The following is a 22,237-nucleotide window of genomic DNA, read 5'->3' on the forward strand; positions in this document are numbered from 1 at the left end:
TAGATTGAAAGTCACACTTGGAGCTAAGCCAAGGTATAAAGCCAGGTTGGTTGCCAAGGGCTTTAAGCAGGAGTATGGTGTCGACTTTGATGAGATCTTTTCTCCAGTGGTTAAGATGACCACACTCAGGACTGTACTTGCTTTGGTTGCATGTGAGGATTTGGAATTATGCCAAATGGATGTGAAGACAGCTTTTCTTCACGATGATCTTCATGAGGAGATCTACATGCAGCAGCCAGAGGGATTTGCAGTCAAGGGCAAGGAGTCACTTGTATGCAAGCTTAAGAAGAGCCTTTATGGGCTGAAACAGGCACCAAGGGAATGGTATAAGAAATTTGATACCTTCATGAAGTCCCAAGGTTTCAGGAGAAGTGATGTCGATCACTGCTTATATACCAAAAGGGCTGCAAATGGCAGCTTAATCATTCTCATTTTATATGTAAATGACATGCTTATTGCTGGTAAGGCTCGTAAGGAGATTGATGACCTTAAGAAGAGATTGCATGAGGCCTTTGATATGAAGGACCTTGGTGATGCAAATCACATACTGGGCATGCGGATACGGAGAGACAGGGGACAGCGTTTGTTGTATTTGTCTCAGACCGCGTATATTGGCAAAGTATTGCAAAGGTTTCATATGGAGGGGGGGAAGACCCTTAGTTCTCCATTGCCTCCATATGTGAAACTCAGTGCAATGGATAGCCCACAGTCAGATGCTGATAGGGCTGAAATGGCCAAGATTCCATATGCTTCAGCTTGTGGCAGTCTCATGTATGCCATGGTTGCTACCAGACCTGATATTGCGTTTGCAGTGGGAGTGGTTAGCAAGTATATGGCAAATCCAGGCAAGAAGCATTGGGATGCAGTGAAAGGTATCATGAGATACCTGAAGGGCACACAGGAGTTGTGCATATGCTTTGGCAAGCAGGATGCAAAGGTGCATGGTTATGTGGATTCAGATTATGCTGGTCATCCAGATAACCGGAAGTCTACTACCGGTTAAGTTTATACATTCCACTGGAGGTGCAGTGTCATGGGTATCAAGGATGCAGCAGTGCATAGCCTTGTCTACCACGGGGCTTGCCCTTGTTCCTTTGCTGTTTTTTTCCTCTCTCCTCTTCTTTTAGCGCAGCGGTTGTGTCTTTTCCTCTGAAGTGCGAATCTTAGCGGCGACCGTTGGTAGCACCCTCGACTCCCCAAGCCGTTAAGGCTCTTCTCTCTCTAGAGGAGAGACACCAGGTGAAGAAATCTATACAATTACTACAGGACAGGGTATGTGATAGGCAGGATAGTTGCCCTCATGCCAACCAGGATCCAGGTGCGTGATTGGATCTAGGCGAGCTTAGTTTCGGATGGGGACCACATTCAAGAGGTTACAATTTATGACAGAGGGGTTTTCCTTCTCCATCTGAGCGCCCTCGACACTACCCGATCACCGGTGGAGCGCAACCTAATTCTTTTGAGCCCTCATGTGGTTTACCTTATCCCTTGGTACACTTGGCTCATGGTTGATGATATGGAGTCGGTGAATCACGTACCTTGCTTCTCGGTGTCACTCCAATTCCCAGGGCCCCCCAAGGAGTGAGACGTGGGAGTGAGAGAGAAAGAGAGAGCACACCGACACACACAATAGACACGAGAGTGTGGGGATAATGAAGTATGTGTGTACCTCCCCAAGCACACAGTCAACCTTTTATATCAATGGATAAGGTTACAACACTAAGTACACCGTACTTAGTGTACTTAGCAATAAAAGTACTAACTGTACTGGGGTGGCCATAATGCCTTTACCCCAACAACCTCCCACTTAAAGGCAATATGCCCTCAAGTAAAAATAAATGAGATCAACTGTCGGCAGTGTGCAAACCACTCTGCAGGCAAGCCTTTTGTCAACAAATTTGCTGGATTGTCATCTGTGTGAATCTTGACAAGCTGAATCAGCTTATCATCTATCACCTCTCTGATGAAGTGATACTTCACATCAATGTGCTTTGTCTTTGCATGAAAGACAGGATTGTGTGCCAAGTGAATAGCACTCTGACTGTCACAATGCAACAATGGAATATCACCTGTAATGCCCAAGTCTCCCACTAGCCGAGATAGCCATAAGACCTCCTTGCATGCCTCTGTGGCTGCAATATATTCAGCTTCCGCGCAGGACTTCACGAAAAGTAAGCAAAAGGCTAAAGAAGACGGCAGGCTGTGGGAAATCTATCCCAAAAAAGTGAAAACTAAGAGTGAAAGCTCCAAAAGAAGTCTTCAACTGGATTCAAACTCTTCAAACTGAAAGGGCAATAAACTAAAACCAGAGGCAAGACCCCCACTCCCCAAAACGACCACAAGGGAAGGGGCTACTTGCACCAAACTGTCCGCTTGAGGATAGTCCTTGCTTCGGAGTGCTTGGGCCCTCGGAGGGAGGTCCAAGGGGCAGCTCGAGGCTATGCCACACTCGGGGGAAGCACAGGCAGATACGCAACTACTACACAGTAGCTACTGGCTGTACCACCACACCAAGCGGGGAGGTTGAAGCCCGCGCACCTGCGGAAGGGACGCCTGGAGGCTGAAGGCCCCTCACAGGGCTTCATGCTTCACAACACCAAGAAGGGGGGGCTGAAGCCCGCGCACCCGCGGTATAGGCACGCCTAGAGGCTGCAAGCCCCTCGTAGGACTTCACACAACCTAGGGGCTGGCTCGCATGAAGGACTGGGGTCGAAGGTTGCCACCAGGAGCGCAAGAAGGGGGGGGGGGAGATTGGTGGGAGGAAGCTAGGAAGGGAGGAGCACAACGGTAGCAGGAGAGAAAGGGTGAGGTTACTTGCCCGTTTTTGCCAGATGTTGTTGACTTTTCAGTCCGTTTAGGATTCAGTTAGGCCTTGCTTCCCCTTTGTGCTGCCTACTACGGCCATTTTGACTCTTTGCCACTTCCACTACCTTGCCCCTTCCTCCATCATCACTGCTTTCCTCCTCCACTCTTGTTAATTTTGCCCGACCTAGGGCTGGCTTGTAGACCTTGTTGGGCTGTGGGCAACGGACTGTGGGCAGACCCAGAACCGGCCCTCCCTCCTCAAGGTTATTCTTTTTAGCCCTCACGGCTGTCATTTCGAGCCCCTCGGGGCTCCTTTTATCCCTTTATTCCCCCAAAAACTGTTGGGAATGGGGCTGAGAGGAGAACATCAAAACATGGATGCAAGAGCTGTGCTACAAAGAATGACAAAAAATGGTGAATATATCCTCTACCAAGAAACTAACCCTAATACTAACTCTAGGGGGGGAACCCTCCTAAGTAAAGGAAAAAGTGCCCCAAGGTTGTGTTGTCACGGGGACGTGAAGTTATAAACCATGACTAACTTTTGGCTTAGGGGGCTAGCCTAGGGGAAGCGACACTTCCCAAAAGTCCCTAGGTGCACACACTAGGCCTACTTGCTAGGGGCAAGGCAAGGTTTAGAGGGGTCTTATAGTTAGGCCCAAGGAAACCAATGTTTCATTGGTTAGAAGGGGTTAGGATTTTAATGTGAGGGGCAAACCAATGTTCCATTGGTTTGCAAGGGTTAGAGCTTTAATGAGGGGGCCACATGGCATTCCCTCATGCACTACCTCTCCTTTCAAGGCTACGTGATGTTTTTTCTTGGCTGCTTTTTTCGTCATGCATTTCGAGATTTCCCCACATTACCTACGGTTGCACGATTTTCGAGGCTGTTCCTTTGCTCACATTTTTGGCACGAATCCCAATGCGCTTTGATCATCTGCTGTACGGACTCCTATGCGCGCTGCAGGTTGTACGGCTACTACACGCTCTTCGAGGTCATCGTACGGCTGTACGGACCTGTTGGTGGTGATTTGAAGCAGCCGTACTGCTGGAGGGGCCTTTGCACATTTGTACGTTTGTCTTTTGCTGCTGTCACGCTTCCCAAGATTAGCTGTACGGGGCTTTTATGACTGCTTTGCACGTGGATCGAGGCTGGCTGCAAGTGTACAGGCTGCTGCGCAATTCCCAAGGCCTTAATTGCTGATGTACGAAACCTGCAGTACAAGGTGCATTGATTAATGTACGTGCAGTTTTCCAAGTTGTACGGCTGACCGTACGATCCTCTTGCACGATTGGTGGCTCTCTATGCTGGTTGATCGTTTCTCATCTCCTGCCTGAGACTTGCTTGCTCTCTTCCCCCCCCCTTCTACCTCCAGAACTCTCTCTCTTTCATTCTTCTAGCTGCCCTTTTGCCCTGCTAGCCTCCACTCTGGATCTGCTGCCCCTGGAGGTGTTTGCGGAGCTGGATTGAAGTCAGTTGAAGCTGGTTTGAGTTCTCTTGTCGCTATCCCTTTCATGTGATTGCATTTGGTGATTTTTGGAAGCTTGTTGTTGGGACAGTGCCAAAGGGGCAGTGTATTGCATTTGGAATCCTTGGGGCTGCTTGAGCATTTCGGGGAGTGTTTGGATGCCTTGTCACTAACAGTTGGTTACAGTCTTTGTGAAATGCTTGGATACCTTTACAGTTGGTCATGGACAAATGGTGAATGCCTTAGCTTTGCCTTGGCACTTGGGTACTAGTGTGTGCACAGGATGGAATGCAGGTTATAGCCAAGGGTTGGCTTGGACAGTGGAATAGCCCGTGGGGCAGAGCACAAATGTGAGCCCTTGTTGTATGTACCAATTTCATTCCTAAAGAAATAAATAAATACCAGAAGGGGCACCAAGTGTTTGGGGCCAGTGTGGTGTCTTGTACTTGGTTTCATTGAGCAGGGGCACTCTAGCCTCCATCCAATTATTTCTCAAGTTGTTTCTAAGTGGTATTGTTTAAAGTTAAGTGGTTGGAAATGATGCAATGTGGCTGTGAATAATGAATATGCAATGCAAGTTATGGTCTACTGGCCTTTAGGAAACTGAAGGCCGGTTACATCATTCACACCACACTACTTGTAATGTAACAAACCTCCCTGTAGTGACAGTATGAACATGTATAGACATTGGATCAATCACCAAAAGAAAATAAGCATAAAGCTTTGGGAAAGCTTCAAACTTTTCTCTCGATATGCCTTGGTGAACAGATCAGCATGAAAAACTGAATTCCTTGCCACATCCATGGCACTCAGACAGTCAGTGAGAATGGTCGTGGGTGTTCTACTAACACACACAAAGATTCTCCGAGTAACTGCCCAAGCCATACACAATCTACCATGGGACAGTGAAGGATACTCTGACCTTCCAAAGGTGGCTCTCTGTTGCAGGGGCAAACCTCTGTGGGGCTATAACCCCCCCAGCCCTCCATTCACTTGCCCCTTTGCTGGGCTTACAATCTGCCCCACCCATGGGTTCATGCCTGTCACTACTGCTGGGCTTTCTAGCAGTCCACATCGCTGTGCATCCTCCTCATGCACTAGCCCTAATTGCAGACCTACTGCCACGTGGCAGACAGTATGCTGCCCACGTGGCAGACCTCAGCTTCTTATGCCCGTGTGGCACCTGTCACTTGTCACCCACAGGTGTCAAGCCCATGTTCCCAACAAAATTGTGATTTTCTCTTGCTACAATGATGTAGTAACAGGAGTTCTGGCCAAAAATGGTTTGTACACCAAAACATACCCAAAAGAAAGAACTATCCAAAACATACCCATAAGAAAGAACTATCAGGTAGGATTGTCAATTAATCAACGCAGTCTTAGGTTAATTGCGAGTTGGGAGGGGGGGTGGGCGCGGGAGAAATTAATTAATAGAGAAGTGAGCAGAAGCAAATAGGATGGTGACAAGTTCTAAAGTATACATACCCATCACCCAAGTTGCTGACACAAACAAACATAGATAAGAAAGTACCATTTCTGCGAGCTTCACGATGCTGAAATCGGTAGAAATCAAGAGCTGTGTCCTTATTTTTCAACTTCAAACTTTTCTCCGCTGTAGCTGAGGCTACACCACCTACTCTGATTCCACTCTCCAAATCAGCTGTCTTCTTCCTGCCTTTATGGTGTTCCACAACTGTCCAACCTTCCTCAGCAGCCGCAGCCTCCCTCTCCTTTCTATCCTGTATCAAGTTGAACAATGCTGCTGAATACGATAATGGACCACCAAAAACAATATACCCCCCCCAAAAAAGTAACACAATCATGATGTACTTAAAATGCTGATGCATATGAGATAATACTTTCATTGTGACTCTGGCTGCACTAAAACAGCTGGATTGCTAAAAGAAAATTAGTGTGAATAGATAAAGAACCTTTTCTTCACGATCCTCAAAATCTGCTATAAACTCATCTATTTGTTGCTGTAACACCCGAAAACCTGGTCTTTTGTTGTGATAATCAGCAAGCCACTCTATTCCAGCCCAACAAAAAGGTGAACAAATGATAAATAAGCATATACAGTCACCTATTCATTAAAAAAAATCCGCTCAGATAACCAAGTCAACAAATTCCTTGGTCGATAATATAAAGAAGAGACCAAGTGTAACAAAAGGAACCAGACTTATAACCAGTGTGTATCAGCTTAAAACACTTTACAATAAGCCCAAACTTTATTGATCATAAGATATTAAGTTAGGCTGATCCAAAATTTATCCTCGAAAAACTGTGGACAGCTAGGATAACATTCTTACAGAAAAGTTAAAATTTATCATTTTATGAAATGCTAAATAAAAATAAGCCTTTGTCCCAGAAAGAGGGCTCAGAAAGCAAAAAAGGCCTATCACCACCATGTTGTTATGACTGGATGAGAGCATTCAAAGCCAATCATATCAAGCTGGAAAATACTTGGGTCTACCGCTTTAAATCCACATAATCTTCATCCCTTTCTGGATCTGAATAAGAAATGCTGTCAGATTAAAACAATAAATTGAAATTGTATTCATCCCTCAGGTCAAGGACAAAGAAATAGTGAACCTTGAGTATCAAAGGAGGGCCATACAGAGAAGACAGTTTATACATGCACCCATGCAGTGATTGTTATCTGTGTGTGTGCACATGCGTGCATGTTCTTTTTTACTTAATTTTTTGATTTGAGGGATGACCCTCACAACATCCTGTTTAGCATAATCATTATTCTAATTGAACACTGAGCTTTTGTATACATATATATATACATATACATATACATATATATGTATACATATATGTATATACACATATATGTATACATATATACATACATATATATATATATATATAGAGAGAGAGAGAGAGAGAGATAGATAGATATAGAGATATAGATATAGATAGATAGATAGAGACACACACACACCCACACCCACACCCATTGATAAGCCTAGAATATATTTAATCTTACCAAGTAGACTTTTGGTGAAATGAACTAATGAGATAAATTACCTCTCAAAAACATAGATACTACACAAGCATCTATGAAATCACATCTGTTACAATACTATTGTTGGAAATGAAGGATAGAATCACTCTAACCTCACAACCTCTATGCGGTATAGGAACAGCTCCGTCTCATACACTCAAATGATGCAGACCACGCAAGAGAACCTCACTCAAATGATATAGACAACATATCTAAGAGAGAGAATATGACAGAGAACTCAGATGTATTCCTCCACCAAAATAGTGGGAAAAACCAAGCTCAGAGTGGGCACAAGATATCCAGCAAAGGAGCTGGCCAAATTCTGGAACTCTCCTATTAGACTGCCTCTTGTAGGCTTCAGTGGCTTCATTGCTGATGAGAACTGAGGGGGGCAAGGGGCCCCTTATATTGGGCGCTGGGAGGCCCCCAAATGCCGACTTTTCCAGTCGGTTTGGGGCTGGCAGGCCAACCTGCCAGTCGGTCTTCTCCTGCTTCAAAGAGCCCCCCCTGGGCAGCCTAGAAGGGGCTGCCAGGGGGTTCACTAGGGCTTGCTGCCCTGCCAATATGTGGCCTTCCTTCTACCCCTTTTCTGCTGCTTTCCTGCACCCAAAAAAGGTCCCCATTATCCCTCCCCCTCACAGCCATATGCCCCCCATGTCCTCATACGGGGGCTCACAATGGGGACATTGACTTCCAACATCCCCTCTCAATGACGCCACTGTGCACCGATCCCCATGCGTCGAATGAGGTGTTCCATTTGCTCCCGTGGGAGAACCTTCCTGAAGACATCGGAAAGGTTGTCAGGGGCCGGACAGTACATCAGCTTCATGACGTCGTCAATGATGAGCTCCCCTACGAAGTAGTAATGGACGATGTGCTTCGTCTGTGCAGGAAACACTGGGTTCTTCGCGATGGCTATGCAACTCGGGTTGTCGCAAATGACCACCGTCGAGTCCTCCTGAATAATGTCCATATCCTCAAGTATCCACCTGAGCTACAACATCTTACATGCCGCAGTGCACGCAGCTCAGTACTCCACCTCTGCAGAAGGGCAATTGAGGGTTGTTTCTTGCTCAGCCAAGAAATGGGCCCTGATGCAAGCACAAAACAGTACCGTGTAGTCGAACGACTGGTGTCGCTGTCACCTGCCCAATCTGAGTCACAGAATCCGCCTGACTCGATCCCTGTGGTGTAGTATGTGCAAGTACCCTTCAAATACCTCAACACCCCGAGACCTACCTTTAGTGATTCTCCATGGGTTTCGCAGAAAACTGACACAATAGCCCAACGACAAAGGAGCTGTCCCAACCTGGTGTTGTTTAGACAAAGCAAACTGCCCACCAACCGTCGATACCTGCTGGCATCTACCAGATCTGAAGAGTCATGAATGTTCAACCGCTGCCCGACCTCCATCGATGTCACACCCTCCTTGCAGTCCTCTATCTCGAACCGCTTTAGTATCTCCCGACAGTATTTCTCCTGCAAGAAGAAAATGTTGTCCTTGTTCTGCTTGACCCCGATCCCAAGTAAGTAGTGTAGGGATCCCAAGTCTGTCACCTCGAATTCCTTCATGAGCAGCTTCTGGACCTGAGAGATCTTCCTAGTATGGTCATCAGTAAGGATCAGATCGTCCACGTATAGGATCAGAACCAACCTTTGTCCCCCTTTGAAAATAGATAGAGGCTTGCATCCGATGGGCTTCAATTTAACCCGATCTTCAAGAAGAACATATCAAGGCACTGGTACCATGCTCTTGAGACCTGTTTGACCCTTCTTCAATCTGCATCATAGTCACAACAAAACGCGTTTCTTTGGGAAAGAAACGTTTTGAAACGTTTCTCACGTTTCTATCCCAAAGAAACGTGGCCAAGGATAGTATTACTGGAAATTCTACATGTTAGGCGTCATTTGAACAAGCCATGTATATGTGGGACATATTTTAGACATTTTTTGCACTAAAAAGTACAATCAGGCGTTTCAAAACTTCTGCTTTTTTTTTGAAACGTTTAGAAACGTTTCACGTTTCAACGTTTCGAAACATTTCTGGTGACTACGATCTGCATACCTTTGAAGCAGACCCTGAAACCTCAAAACCAGGGGATTGATCCACATATACCTCCTCCTCCAAGGTGTTGTTCAATTATGCCGACTTTAGTTCCATCTGAAATATGGACCAACCATGATGGGCAGCCAAAGCGATCACCGTCCAAATAGTGATCATCCAGGCTGTGGGGGCAAATGTCTCGTTGAAGTCAAGTCCCTCTGACTGAGCATAGCCTTTCACCACCAATCTTGCTTTATATCTGTGCAAGCTCCCATCAGACTTGAACTTTAGCTTGTACACTCACTTGGTACCGATTACCTTTCGCTTGTAGGGTCTCTCCACCAAGTCCCAGGTGTCATATTTCCAAATGGCGTCCATCTCTGCCTTCATGACTTCGGAATATCTTTCACCTCCTCAAAGGTCCACGGCTCGTCGAGCTGAGCCACCATGGTGAAGTTGGTTGAGGGTGTAGACACATTGCGTCGTGCCCGTCGAACTCCAAAACCCAACTCGAGAATCTCTGTGACCCAAGAATCCTGCAAGGTCTTTAGATACAATGTCGATAACTTACTGTCACTGAAAGTTAACTTCTGGTGTGGCTCTGGTGCATCTAGCTCTTCCCCTAGTTCCTTTGGTTCCTCTAGTTCCTCGAGATCTTCAGTTGTCTCTGCCTCTGTAATGGTCAACTTGGGTGTCAAAACTTTGTGAACTTTAATGACTTCTTCTTCTGCCTAGGACGCTGCTTCCTCAAAGACCAAGTCCCTACTCATCAATATCTGTTTCTTCACTGAGTCGAAGATGGGGTACGCCTTAGATTCTTCAGTGTACCCAATAAAGACACTTCTTGCTCTTGGAATTCAGCTTTGACATGCCATATGCACATATACGAATGCATCACAACCAAAAATCCTCAAATGAGTGATAGTGGACTTCTTACCATAGTATGCTTCATAGGGCGTCATATCTGCAATGGCCTTGGTCTTGGTCCTGTTGAGGATGTGAGCTGCAGTATTGACTACTTCACCCTAGTAAGCTTCCGAGAGATCCCTCTTTCTTTGTAATTTGTTTAGTGCTTTCGCTCAGTAACCCCATTTTGTTGAGATGTGCAAGCACAAGTAAGCTGACGCTTTGATCCCATGCTTCTTGCAAAAAGTATTAAACTCTCTGGAGGTGAACTCCCCCCCCTCAATCAGTGCGGAAAGCTTTGACATACTTGTTTCCTTCTCTATCTTGGCCTTCCATTCTTTAAATTTCTCAAATGCCTGAGACTTCTTGGCCAGCCATATCCAAGTCATCTCACTAAATTCATCCACCAATAGTAAAGAATCTCCGAACAAAGCTTGCGGAAGATGAAATGGAACTCTGCAAACGTAATTCAAATCGGAGTCTCTTTTGAAAATAAGAACTCCTTCCTTCGATGTGAGAGCATCTAGAGCTAAGAACCATGCTCTAATACCAGTTGGAAAAGAAGGATAGAATCACTCGAACCTCACAACCTCTATGCGGAATAGGAACAGCTCCATCTCACACGCTCAATGATGCAAACCAGGCAATAGAACCTCACTCAAATGATAGAGTATAGATAGCATATACAAGAGAGAGAACTCATATGTATTCCTCCACCAAATAGTGGGCAAAACCAAGCTCAGATTGAGCACAAGATATCCAGCAAAGGGGCTGGCCATATTTTGAAACTCTCCTATTTGACTACTACTGCTCCGCTCGGCCTCTTGTTGTCACATGCACCCCTGCACTTGGGTGCAAAGTGACACACTGGCTACATTGACACGTGCGTAATAGTTCCCTAATAGGAGATTTTGTTGTATGCTGTGACCCCTTCGTGAGGCCTTTTCCAGGGACAGTCAGGCACAAGCTACGTAAGTCAATCTCTCAACCTTAGGTCAAGTTAGAACATCAATCCTTGTTCACTAGTACCCACTGGAGAACCGTAGGGGATAGTGTTTCCATCTTAGGTTTAGGGATAGGTTTAGGTCCAGCCTAGGATAGGAGCCCTTCCGGGCTCCCTTAGGGTTGGAACAAGTGAAGAGAATGGCAGGGGAAGGGCTGCTTTTATAGCCTACCCTGCACCCCTCCCTAGGCTTCCATTTATGGGCCTTAGGGCTGCCTTTATGGGGCCCAGGGCTGGCATTTATGGGGTTTAGGGCTGCCATTTATGGGGCCTAGGGCTGCCATTTATGGGGCCTAGGGCTGCCATTTATGGGGCCAGCCAACCAGCCCCAAAAGCCCTATAAATAGGGGGCCTCCAGGCCCTCTTTCCTCATTCAGTTCTCCCAGCACCTCAGCCTTCTACAGCTCCTTCTCAGCCCCCTCTAAACAGCTTGACATTCATCCCTAGTGGCCCTCTGACCAGCCTCAGCCTTTGGCATCAGTTCAGCCCTCTGGGAAGGTGTTCACGCAGCACATCAGACGGGGAGTCGGGACAGTGTACAGAGTAAGGTTTGGGGTCTGTTTCAGCAGCTCTTTTCAATTATCTCTTACAGTTTTACACAGCTCATTCTCAGCTCTTTATTTCAGTCATCTCTCAGCTCTCATAGGATCTATCACTCCTAGCTTTCACTCTCTCACTCACACAGTAACCCTGCATTCCGGTGGACAGCACAAGCCTCTTCCTTGCCTCGCAGAAGCATCCTACATTGTCAATGTGGACAGCATCAAGGTCTCGGTATTGGTCGGCGTTGCCTCTCAAGTCTTTGGGTCTGCTATACGTGTGCACAATGAGCTCTTCAGAAGCGTGTTCCGTACTCTCTCGAAGAGTGTTCCTTGTATTTCTCAGTTCTCCAAGTATAAAGTAAATTCTCCCCTGATTGGGGGAGGGGGCCCTCAGTGGGTACAAGGACCCAATTAGTTATCGACTCTACTCTCTCTCTACCCTCATCTCCTTTCTCTCTCTATGGTAAACAACGCTAATTCCTCGCTCAAGGTTTAAAGAAGGTCTTGCTGTGAATTACACAATTAGATTACCGTTGCATGTTACATTGGTATCAACGCTTCGGTCTGTATCGAGCTTGACTACCGCGAGTGTATGGTTGTGTTGAGATCCGGAGAGGACACACAATCAAGCGCCATGGAAGGGTCAGGAAAAGATTTCAACCTCGAAGACTTTGAAGAGGAGAAAGACTACCAACAAGATACGCTTCCTCCAAGTGCTCAAGAAGTGACGGCAAAGCAGAATCGTATCCTCCTACAGCAACTTGAAGAACATTCATCCCAGCTGGAAGAAAGCAAAAGACAGCTGGACCAGACAAAACAACATCTAGAGGAAAAAGAAGCAGAAAAGCCGCTGGAAGAAGGAGGAACCACAGATTTCGAAAAACTGCTCTTGTTAATGCGTGAGAAACGCAAAAATGAGGAGGCACTGCGCCGCGCAGAGCTCGCCCAGGCAAAAAGAAAGAAAGAAAGAAAGAAAGATATCAAATATATTAACGTCCATGGGAGGCCTCGCGGGCGTATGGGACAAAAGTAGAAACAAAGTAAACTCATACAAGCCACTGTGGGCTGGGGCGAAGGGCTCACTAAGGCCCTCGCTGAGTACTAGAAAACACATAAGCTGAAATACTGATGTAGTACATCATATCAAGTCAGGCCAGAGAAGCCAAATAGTGTGTAACATGAGTGAGGCATGTCAGGTGCTCAGGGCTAATGCTGCAAGAACATGATCTAACTCCTTGTATCCACGCTCTGTGATAGCTCTCTAGTGTGACACAAAGAGCTCACATATCTGCATCTGTCGAGCTGTCTAGCGCTGTGGTGGAGGGCGTGGTCTCCTCGATCTCTGAATCCGATGGGCTATGTCAAGTGTAATGCCACGTCTCTATCGGTCGCCTCTGAGGAGAGTTGAGATAGGTCGAACCTCAATTGTGTGCGCTCTAGTCTCTTGTCGCATGTGAGATCCCTGTGTCCCTCGTCTAGTAGTGGTGTCGTGTCGACTCCCTCTACTGACCCATCTATCTCTCATGTCAGCTAGCTCCTCCTGCTCTACTCCCGAGTGCCCTAGAGCTCACTCAAATGCATAGAAGTCAGTGACCTGCCTCTACGCTCGATCCACCTCAGTGTCATGTGACGTGGTGGTCGCATCCTGCTGCTCTCTGATCCGTCACAGTAGTGTCTCTCTGTGTCTTTGCATCTCCATCAGGTAGAGCCCAATGCAGACCTGATCCTGGAAGTGGATCAGTCGTGAGAGTAGGCCAAAGCTGTGTCCCTCCTGAAAAAGGCAATGGTAGCGCCCTCGGATCTCGTAGTAGGCAGGACACATACTATTACGATTAAACTGTTACACCTAACTTTTCTCTTGTAAATCACGGGCATAGGCACACACAATATCCTCCCAGCCAACCTCGGTGGTTGCAAAAACTCAGAATACCAAAGCTCCTGTTTGCAAAGTTCCACCGAGCCCCAATTTCCTAGATGGATCTAGTATGCTACATGTCTTCATTCTAGGTTACTTCCTAAATGCATCATTTACCCCTCTCTTGGGATATCATTGAAATCATTTACCCCTTGGCACATTTAATGCATTTAGACCCCTTAGCCTTAGATCCACCTAGTCTTGTGTCATGTCACCCTCACCAAAGACCTTGACCTTGATTCCTTTTTTATCATTTACGTGAAGCTCAAACAAATATAATACAAACATTGATCCTTTAAAGGAAAATGTCGACTGATCCTTCCGAGATCATGTTGCCTCAACTTGAGCGTAACATTCCTTCCCTCTTCAGGCATCAGCGTCCTCGATGATAAAGTTCCCTCTTCAGGCATCAGCGTCCTCGATGATAAAGTCTGGGAACACTCTTCGTAATTGGTATATGGATTTCCAGGTAGCTTCTGATAGAGGTAAACCATGCCATGCAACCAACACCGTGGGTATCTTTCGATTGCGTACTTGCATTATTCCTCGGTCCAAGATTCTTGTTGGTTTGCGTCTTGCATTATTCTCTATCTCCTAAAACAAAATAACACCCTCGATCAGTGAGTCACCTATATGCAAAAATTTCTTTAAACGAGAAACATGAAAACACTGGGTGCACCTTATAACCCTGTGGTAATTCTAATTTATAGGCTACCTTGGCTATTCTTTTTAGAATTAACCACGGCCCACAATATTGGGGTGATAATTTAGCACACTCTCCTGCAGTCAAAGACTTAGAGTGCGAAGCAACTCTGAAAAAAACTTTTTCTCCTTCCTTAAATTCTCTAACGGATCTGTTTTCATCCACATACGCCTTAGCTCTATCCATAGCTTGGCGGATGTTAGCTCTCACAAGTGCTAGCATCTCCCGCATCTGAACTACAAAGTTCGCGGCACTAGGCACTTTCCGAGATACTCCAACTGTAGTTGGATTCGCCGGTCTATAACCATAGTTCAGCTCAAACGGACTGAACCCTATTGTAGGCAAATTCTAACAATGGCAACCACTTATCCCATGTACGTTGCCTCAATGACACATATGCTCTAAGCATATCCTCTAAAGTCTGGTTGACTCTTTCCGTCTGACCATCCGTTTCTGGATGATCCCCACTACTCATTCCCAACTCAGTCCTTAGTGTCTAAAACAGCTAGTCTTTAATTTCAGCCTCTTTACAAGCTTGGAGTTAATTACATTGTGTGTTCATGCTAAGTCAAACAACACAATGACATCATGATTGGCTACTTGCCCTTTCATCTGAATTAACTCCGTATCATTAAAGGCTATATACCCCGGGATCAGTTCAATCTTATGCTGAACTTTTCGCTCTGGAGGTAACCCATAAGGTAGTTCATCCCTAAAACATTCAGAGAACTCCTCTGTTATAAGATTAGCCAGCTTGGCCATCTCACCACTTTGCATAACATCAGTGCTAGTCGAAGAATCATCCACCGACTCTACCGATGCTGTGCAAAGGTACAAAAACTCTACTTGAGCCTTTCTGATTTCCATCACGGAAACCAACGGTCCCTGAGGTATATCTCTTTCACCTCGCAAGACATAAAGCACATCATTCATCTTGAATTGATATACGTGCTTTTTCCAATCAATGGCTGGATTCTTCCTAGAATGCCACGCTATTCCCAGGGCTATATCCGCATGAGCAAGCTTGGTCATTTCAAAATCAAGCTTCTCAGCATAGTCCTGAATCCGAAGCTCCAACTGGGTAACCCTTTGGTCCCATACTTCAGTTGAACTTCCATCGGCCATCCTGACTGTATACGCATAGTCAGATGGACTTGTTTTTAATTTCAGCCTCTTCACGAGCTTGGAATTAATCACATTGTGAGTTGACGCTGAGTCAAACAACACAATGACATCATGACTGGCCACTTGCCCTTTCATTTTGATTAACTCCGTATCATTGAAGGCTGTATACCCCGTTGCTGCGGGCTTAGATAGGATGTTATCAGGTGCACTCGTCACTAACTTAGTAACAGACACACAGAACAAACAAGGTACTAACCTCTGAGAAGATCCCGCTAGCTGAATCTGCATCTCCTCCGCTCTGGGACTTCGCTCTGGGACTTCCCTGCATCTCCACGTCGCACTCTGAGATCACCATCTCAGCCATCCGACGATCTTTATTACGTGGACAATCTCTCCACTGATGAGGTTGAAGGCAACCAAAGCATAAGCCTTCTCTCCTCGCTTTTTCCCGCTGTTCTGGGTTCAAGGGAGATTTAGACCAAGCCCGGGCTGCCATTGGAGTTACTTTCCTCTTGACTCCAATGGTGGTACTTGGTTTAGGAGTTTCAGCCGGTCTCGCCTGCTTGGCTTGACCACTCGGCTGTGAACCACTCCCTCTACTAGCCCACTTCTTCTTAAACCCAGACTTCTTCGGATACCCATACTGGGTTCCGACCTGTGCAAACCCACTTGGCTTGCTGCCCTTGGCATCCTCGTAGTTCAAGGCTATAGCTATTGCATCATCTAGCGTGTTCGCGTACTTAGCCCGAACTTCCATTTTTATTCGATCATTCAATCCAAATATGAAATCTTTCACTTGGATTGATTGAGGCAGGGGTTCGTCAACCTTCATTACACTCTCTCGAAACGTATCAGTGTATTCTGCCACTGATAAATTTCTCTGACGAAGGTTCCTATATTGATCCCAAGCTCGGGATGCTTCGTCAGGAGGTAAGAAGTGTTTCCTGAACTCTCTTTTAAACCCCTCCCAGGTAGTGGATGCTATGCCATCTTTTTGTTGTTTAATCCACCACCGATCCGCTGCCTCACTAAACATATGGGTGGCCTCGCGGATCTTTTTGATGTCATTTCTGATCTCACAAATGGCGAACGCCTCGTCCCATTTGTGTAGCCAGGTCTCAATGACATCAGAGCTACGGTCATTCATCCGACCAGAATACTTTTCCGGTCTGTAATTCGCAATATTCGGCACTTTAGCCTTCCTAGGCTCGACCGTATGGACACTAGACTCCAGTTCCATTGGAGCCTTACCCTTCTGCCCTGCGTTGGCTTGTAATTGCTGCGCTAACAACTGTTGCAAGGCATCCTTCAGCAATGCAATCCTGCCAGATAAAGTGTGAGCTACTGGGCGCGATCCCTGCTGGGTCGGCCGGACTCCTGATTCACCAGGGTCCCTCCTGGAAGCCCCTTCTTCTGCTTCCATTTAGTTCAGTAGGTGTTTTGTTTTGGGGTCCCTTTTTTTTTAATTTTATTTTATTTTTAAATAACACCCTTAGAACACCGTAATCACAAGCTGACACAATTCAGTGTACTGACACTCTGAACACAATTCCCTATACTAGGGAATTCCTGCAATCCCACATTCACACTGATCAAGCATTTAATACAGGCATATATTCAAATCCCGCTTTTCCCTATACTAGGGAAATTTCGCAGCTTAACTCAGACTCAAGTATACAGGCATCTGCACAGGCATACTTATCACTTACGAGATCCTGCTCAAGTAAGCGGAGCATCACCAAACTAAAACAAGAGAAGAAAACACAGCATTGACAGAAGTGACAGAGAGCTCCCTGGTCTATGAACTCCGATCCAAATCTGTCTAAAGGAAGCGAAAACTTGCACGGGTCGAGGCAGCCAGATATCCCGAAGCCCGTGGGTTCTATGCCTTCGTGTTCGGTGCGCCAAATCCTGACTACGTGCTCACCCGAGCAATTTGCTCCTGCACACCGCTCACGAGCTGCTGCTGCTCCTTGGAGATATACCAGTAATCACCTATGACGTTGCAGACCTTCCCGTTCACGAGCCACTTGCGTACGTCGGTCTACCAAAGGAATCGATCCTTTCTTCGTCTTTCGTCAGGTCAGCCCGTCGGGTGAAGGTCTTGTGCGTCGCCCAGCTTACGTACCACGTTAAAACCTGCCGCAATTTTGCTCTCTCCAGCCTATCGACCGTCGTCACGGGTCGTTCACGAACAGTCTACGCTTCATGTCCCATTCAATTTTTGCGCTCCTCGTCAAATCACTTGTGTAAGCCCATCCACATGTCAACGCGCTGCACAACGTGACCAGACGGCCGCCCGTGTTCCTCTGCGCTCCACCAATTTGTAGGCCCCTCACGTCGTTACAGGGATCCAAATCCTCTCGCAGGCCCTTCACAAACAACGTCGGCAGCGCTGGACCTCCACCGACGCCAATCTGACGTACAGCGGAGCTGTTGCTTTTTTTCACGTCCAATCCACGTCGAGTAGCCTTACGGGAGCGTCTTCTATCACAGACTCCCGCCATTCGTCATCACAGCACCCCGGCATCTCGACGATCCCACGCCTCTTCAGGACGTCACCCGTCCCTTCTTCTCACACAAGGCTCTGATACCAATTTGTCACCTAAATTCTCTAATCTAGCCTCTACTGCAGATCACGGGAGTAGCACCATGATTCTCCTCCCAGCCAATTCATGCTAAGGCACAAAGCGAGGCAGAGAGCTACGTTCCAAAAATCTACATGAATCCAATCCTTCTCTTCTCTCTCTAGCCTTAGCAAACCCCAAATCCCTAGATAGATCTAGATGCCACATGTCATCCATATAGGGCCTTCCTAATGCAACATTTCACCCCTCTCTTGGGATGCATTTAATTCCTTGCCCCTAGGCACAATCTTAGCACTAGGCCCTTGGTCTCAGATCTATCTAGTCTGGTGCTATCAGCCCTCACCTAGGACCTTGACATTAAATCCCTCCCGATCATTTTCATGAAGCGCAAGCACATATATTACAGAGATAGATCCTTTAAGGGAAATGTCGACTGATTCTTCCGAGGTCATGCTACCTTGGCTAGAGCGTAACATTTGGGTTAACTAATGCACCTGCCACCTTCAACAGAGAAAGTTGTCTGAGAAGCATATGAGGTGGGCAAATTTTCTTTCTATGTTTCATTTTCAGATTGTGCATGTGCCTGGGAAGAAGAATGTTGTTGCAGATGTATTGTCACGCAAGCCCACTCCAAATGCAGTGTCTGTTAAGCCACAAGTTTCAGCAGTGACCATCGCATATCATGATGAGCTTGATGCCATGAAGGATCAATATGCCAATGATGCTGATTTTTCACGGATTTATGATCAGTTGGTTGATGGAGAGAGGCATGAGCAGATTGTGTGTCACGAAACAGTTGAGGCCCAAAGTGTTGATAGAGAGTCATGCTCCACCCTATGCACGACACAGAGGCATTGATGCCACCATCAAAGCTGTGGAGCACTATTTCTTTTGGCCATCATTGAGGAAAGATGTCGAGGCATATGTCAGGACATGCATCACTTGCCAAAAGGTGAAATATGATAGGCAAAAGCTGGCTGGACTGCTGCGGCCTCTACCTATTCCTGATCGACCTTGGCAGAGCATTGCCATGGATTTTATCTTTGATCTTCCTCGTACACCATCTGGACATGATGGGATATGGACCATTATTTGCAGATTCAGCAAGCAGGCCCTCTTCATTCCCATCAGAAAGAAAATTACAGCAGACCAGATGGCGAGACTCTTTATGTCTCATGTGTTTAAACATCACGGGATGCCTCAATCAAGTGTCAGTGATAGAGACCCGCGGATGACAAGTCTTTTCTGGAGAGGTATCTTTGAGAATATGGGTACCACGCTGAATTTCTCATCCTCTTTCCATCCTGAATCTGATGGGCAGTCCGAAGAAGCCAATTCCACTGCCCTTGATCTTCTTAAATGCTATGTTTTGGATCAGCAATCGAAATGGGAGCAATTTTTGCCACTTGTTGAGTTCGCGTACAACAACACTGTACACTCATCCACGGGGAAAGCCCCCTTTCAAATTGTGGTAGGAGAACGGAAGGTACCTCCCATTCTGCATACGAAAGAGAAGATTGTTGAAGCGGACAGATTTGTGGAAAGTTTGGATGTTGCTTACCAAAAGGTCAAAACAGCCCTCTAGAAAAGCCAAGAGAAGCACAAACGGGCAGCCGATAAGCATCGCCGCGAGTTGCTCTTGAAAGAGGACGATTGGGTGCTGCTGCGTTTTCAAAAAGCACGACTTACGAAGATGAAAGGCAAGACAAAAGTGTACACAAAGCTGAAGATGTGGCATTATGTTTGAACGCATTAATGATGTAGCTTACAAGCTGAAGCTACCTGCCACTTGGACCATACACAATGCCTTTCATGTGAGTTTATTGAAGCCTTTCTAGAGTGATGTGCCTGCTGACCAGCTGCATGAGGATCAGCCCGAGGTGGAAGAGTTGGATGAAATCTTGGTTCTGGAACAGATTTTGGCACATATGGAAAGAAAAGTGAAAGGTAGAGTTTCCCGTCGCTACCTGGTGAAGTTCAGGTATTATCTTGCACTGGATGCGAGATGGATGGAGGAGGGTGACTGGGCAGACTCACCTCAGGTTTTGCAGCTCTACGTCGACGCGTTTCAGCTTGCGTCAACTACGGTACAGGCTCCTACAGGTTCAGCAGAGCAGAGATTTGGAGCATTGCCTGGTGCTCAAGAGGAGGGTAGCACCTCTCCTTCCTTGATTCAGACTGCTCATATATCTGGAGATCGCTTGGTGGCACTGATTGTCTCATCCGAGATGCTGCTTGCTGACAGTATTTTTGTCATGAGGTCTCCATGATGGGTGTTCACGACACTTGACATAGAGGATGCATTGATGTATGGATGGACTCTCGAGCTCTCCTAGCCCATATTATCATTGCAGGTTGTATCTTACAGAAGATGATGTATATTCTGGTATGGGCTATTTCTGCCTATTTGTACTTTTTCAGTAGCAACCTAGGTAGTTTGCTGTTTTAAGAGGAGGGTATGTCATGAGGACGTGAAAAGTGATGTAAAGTATCTTCGTAACTCAACCTACCTTAACCTAAGGTTAACCATAGTTAAGTGTTGTAATGGTTTGGTCGTGAGGGACTGGCTAGAGGAAGTGCACACTTCCTAGAAGTTCCTAAGGGCAAAGTCTAGGTGCACCACTAGGTCCTAGGGACAAGGCAAAGGCTTTAAGAGGGGTCTAAAAGTTGGGCCCAAGGACAACCAACGTTGTCCTTGGTATGGGAGTTAGGACTTTAATGAAGGGGCAAATGGCAAGGAGGAGATGCCATTTGTCATGCATGTGTATGCATGCCCTTTCCCCACCTTCCATCTCTTTCCCCTCACTCTCCCAGAGGTGTTGGACGTTTTCAGTTGTTCTTGTGCAGTTTTTGAGCTGTTTGAGCTGTTTCAAGCTTGTTTTCAACCGTTTTAAGCCATTTTAACTCTGTTGTGACTATTCCAAGGCTAGCACGCACTTCCAGGAAGTGCCAGAAGTCATTTTTGAACTTTCTGAAAATTTTCGTACGGACTGTACGGACGTGTTCAGCTGCCTCCAATAGGTGCCTAGGGTTGTCTTTGTTGTGCTGGACCTTTGTCCGCATGTTTTTGGCTGCGTGGTGGCTTCTGGAGCTGTTTTGGACCAGTGCAGGCTGCAGGAGGAACTTTCCCTGCTGCTTTTGGCACCCTCTCTTAGGAGGACTCAGGCACAAACCTCGAGGCAGTCATTTCGGGGGAGATCTGTGGACCATCTTTCCTCTACAGCTCTTTCTTGTTCACCCTCCGCTCTCTACCTTCATTTCTCTCTTCTCCTGATTGTTGGAAGACACCTGCATCTTGCGGGGAGCTTGGACAAAGGATAGGTGCGAGGAAGGAGCTCGCCCCTCTGCCACAGACAGCAGGAGTTGGTTCCAGGTTCGGTTTTTTCTTGTTCTTTCTTGCTTTGCAGCTTTTTGCAGTGCATGCGTGTCGTGTGCAGTCCTTTCAGGACTCCTACAGGTTCTAGCAAGCACCCAAAGGCAAGGGTGATCTTGTGGAAGGCCTAAGGACAGTGTGGATGCATGTGATAGCCTTGAGGCTGCCTTGAGCTTAGTTTGCCAGTGGTTTGGATGCCTAAATGCCTCTAAGTTGTGTCAGATCAGAAGTGAATGCGTGAGTATGCCTTGCTAGTGGGAATTTCAGTGGTGCACTGGGATTAGATGCCTTGAAGACAAGTAGAGGATTTGCAGAGAGGAACTGTGCAGGGTTGAACCCTTGTTGTAAAGCATTTCCATTCAGAAGCACTTAATAAATACTGTAAGGGGTGCCAAGGCATTTGGGGCCAGTGGGTGCAATATGTACTATTTTCATTGAGCAGGGGCATTCTAGCCTCACCTTTGTTGTTGTTGAAGCTTGTTTCTAAGTTGTGCTAAGTGATTGAAGTGACTGAAGCTTGCATTGTGGCTATTTATGAAGTTTATGATTGAGTAGAAGAAGATCACTGTCATTTTGTTTATCGAAGGCCGGTTTCAGACGCCTTCAACCTCATCAGTCCACGAAACAAGGATCGTCGAATGGTTGAGATGGTGATCTCAGAATGTGACGTGGAAATGGAGGGAAGTCCCAGAGCAGAACAGATGCAGATTCAGCTAGCGGGATCTTATCAAAGGTCAGTATCTATTTTGTT

At 46.5% G+C, this 22,237-nt stretch overlaps 1 protein-coding gene across 1 annotated transcript in view; it reads right to left on the reverse strand.

Annotated features, from left to right (window-relative positions):
* LOC147880749 (ribosomal RNA-processing 7 protein) overlaps positions 1–22,237 on the reverse strand; it is a 78,634-nt gene that overhangs the window by 14,700 nt on the left and 41,697 nt on the right. Inside the window, exons 3-4 of the mRNA XM_087371135.1 lie at positions 6,206–6,303; positions 5,806–6,013 (exon numbers count right to left, since the gene is read on the reverse strand). Coding sequence (XP_087227261.1) covers positions 5,806–6,013; positions 6,206–6,303 — 306 coding nt within the window. The remainder of the gene's footprint in view (positions 1–5,805; positions 6,014–6,205; positions 6,304–22,237) is intronic.

Source organism: Dipteris shenzhenensis, chromosome 32 (assembly GCF_047967505.1).
Source record: "Dipteris shenzhenensis isolate YYH24624 ecotype China chromosome 32, Dip_SZ_1.0, whole genome shotgun sequence".
NCBI classification, from domain to species: Eukaryota; Viridiplantae; Streptophyta; class Polypodiopsida; order Gleicheniales; family Dipteridaceae; genus Dipteris; species Dipteris shenzhenensis.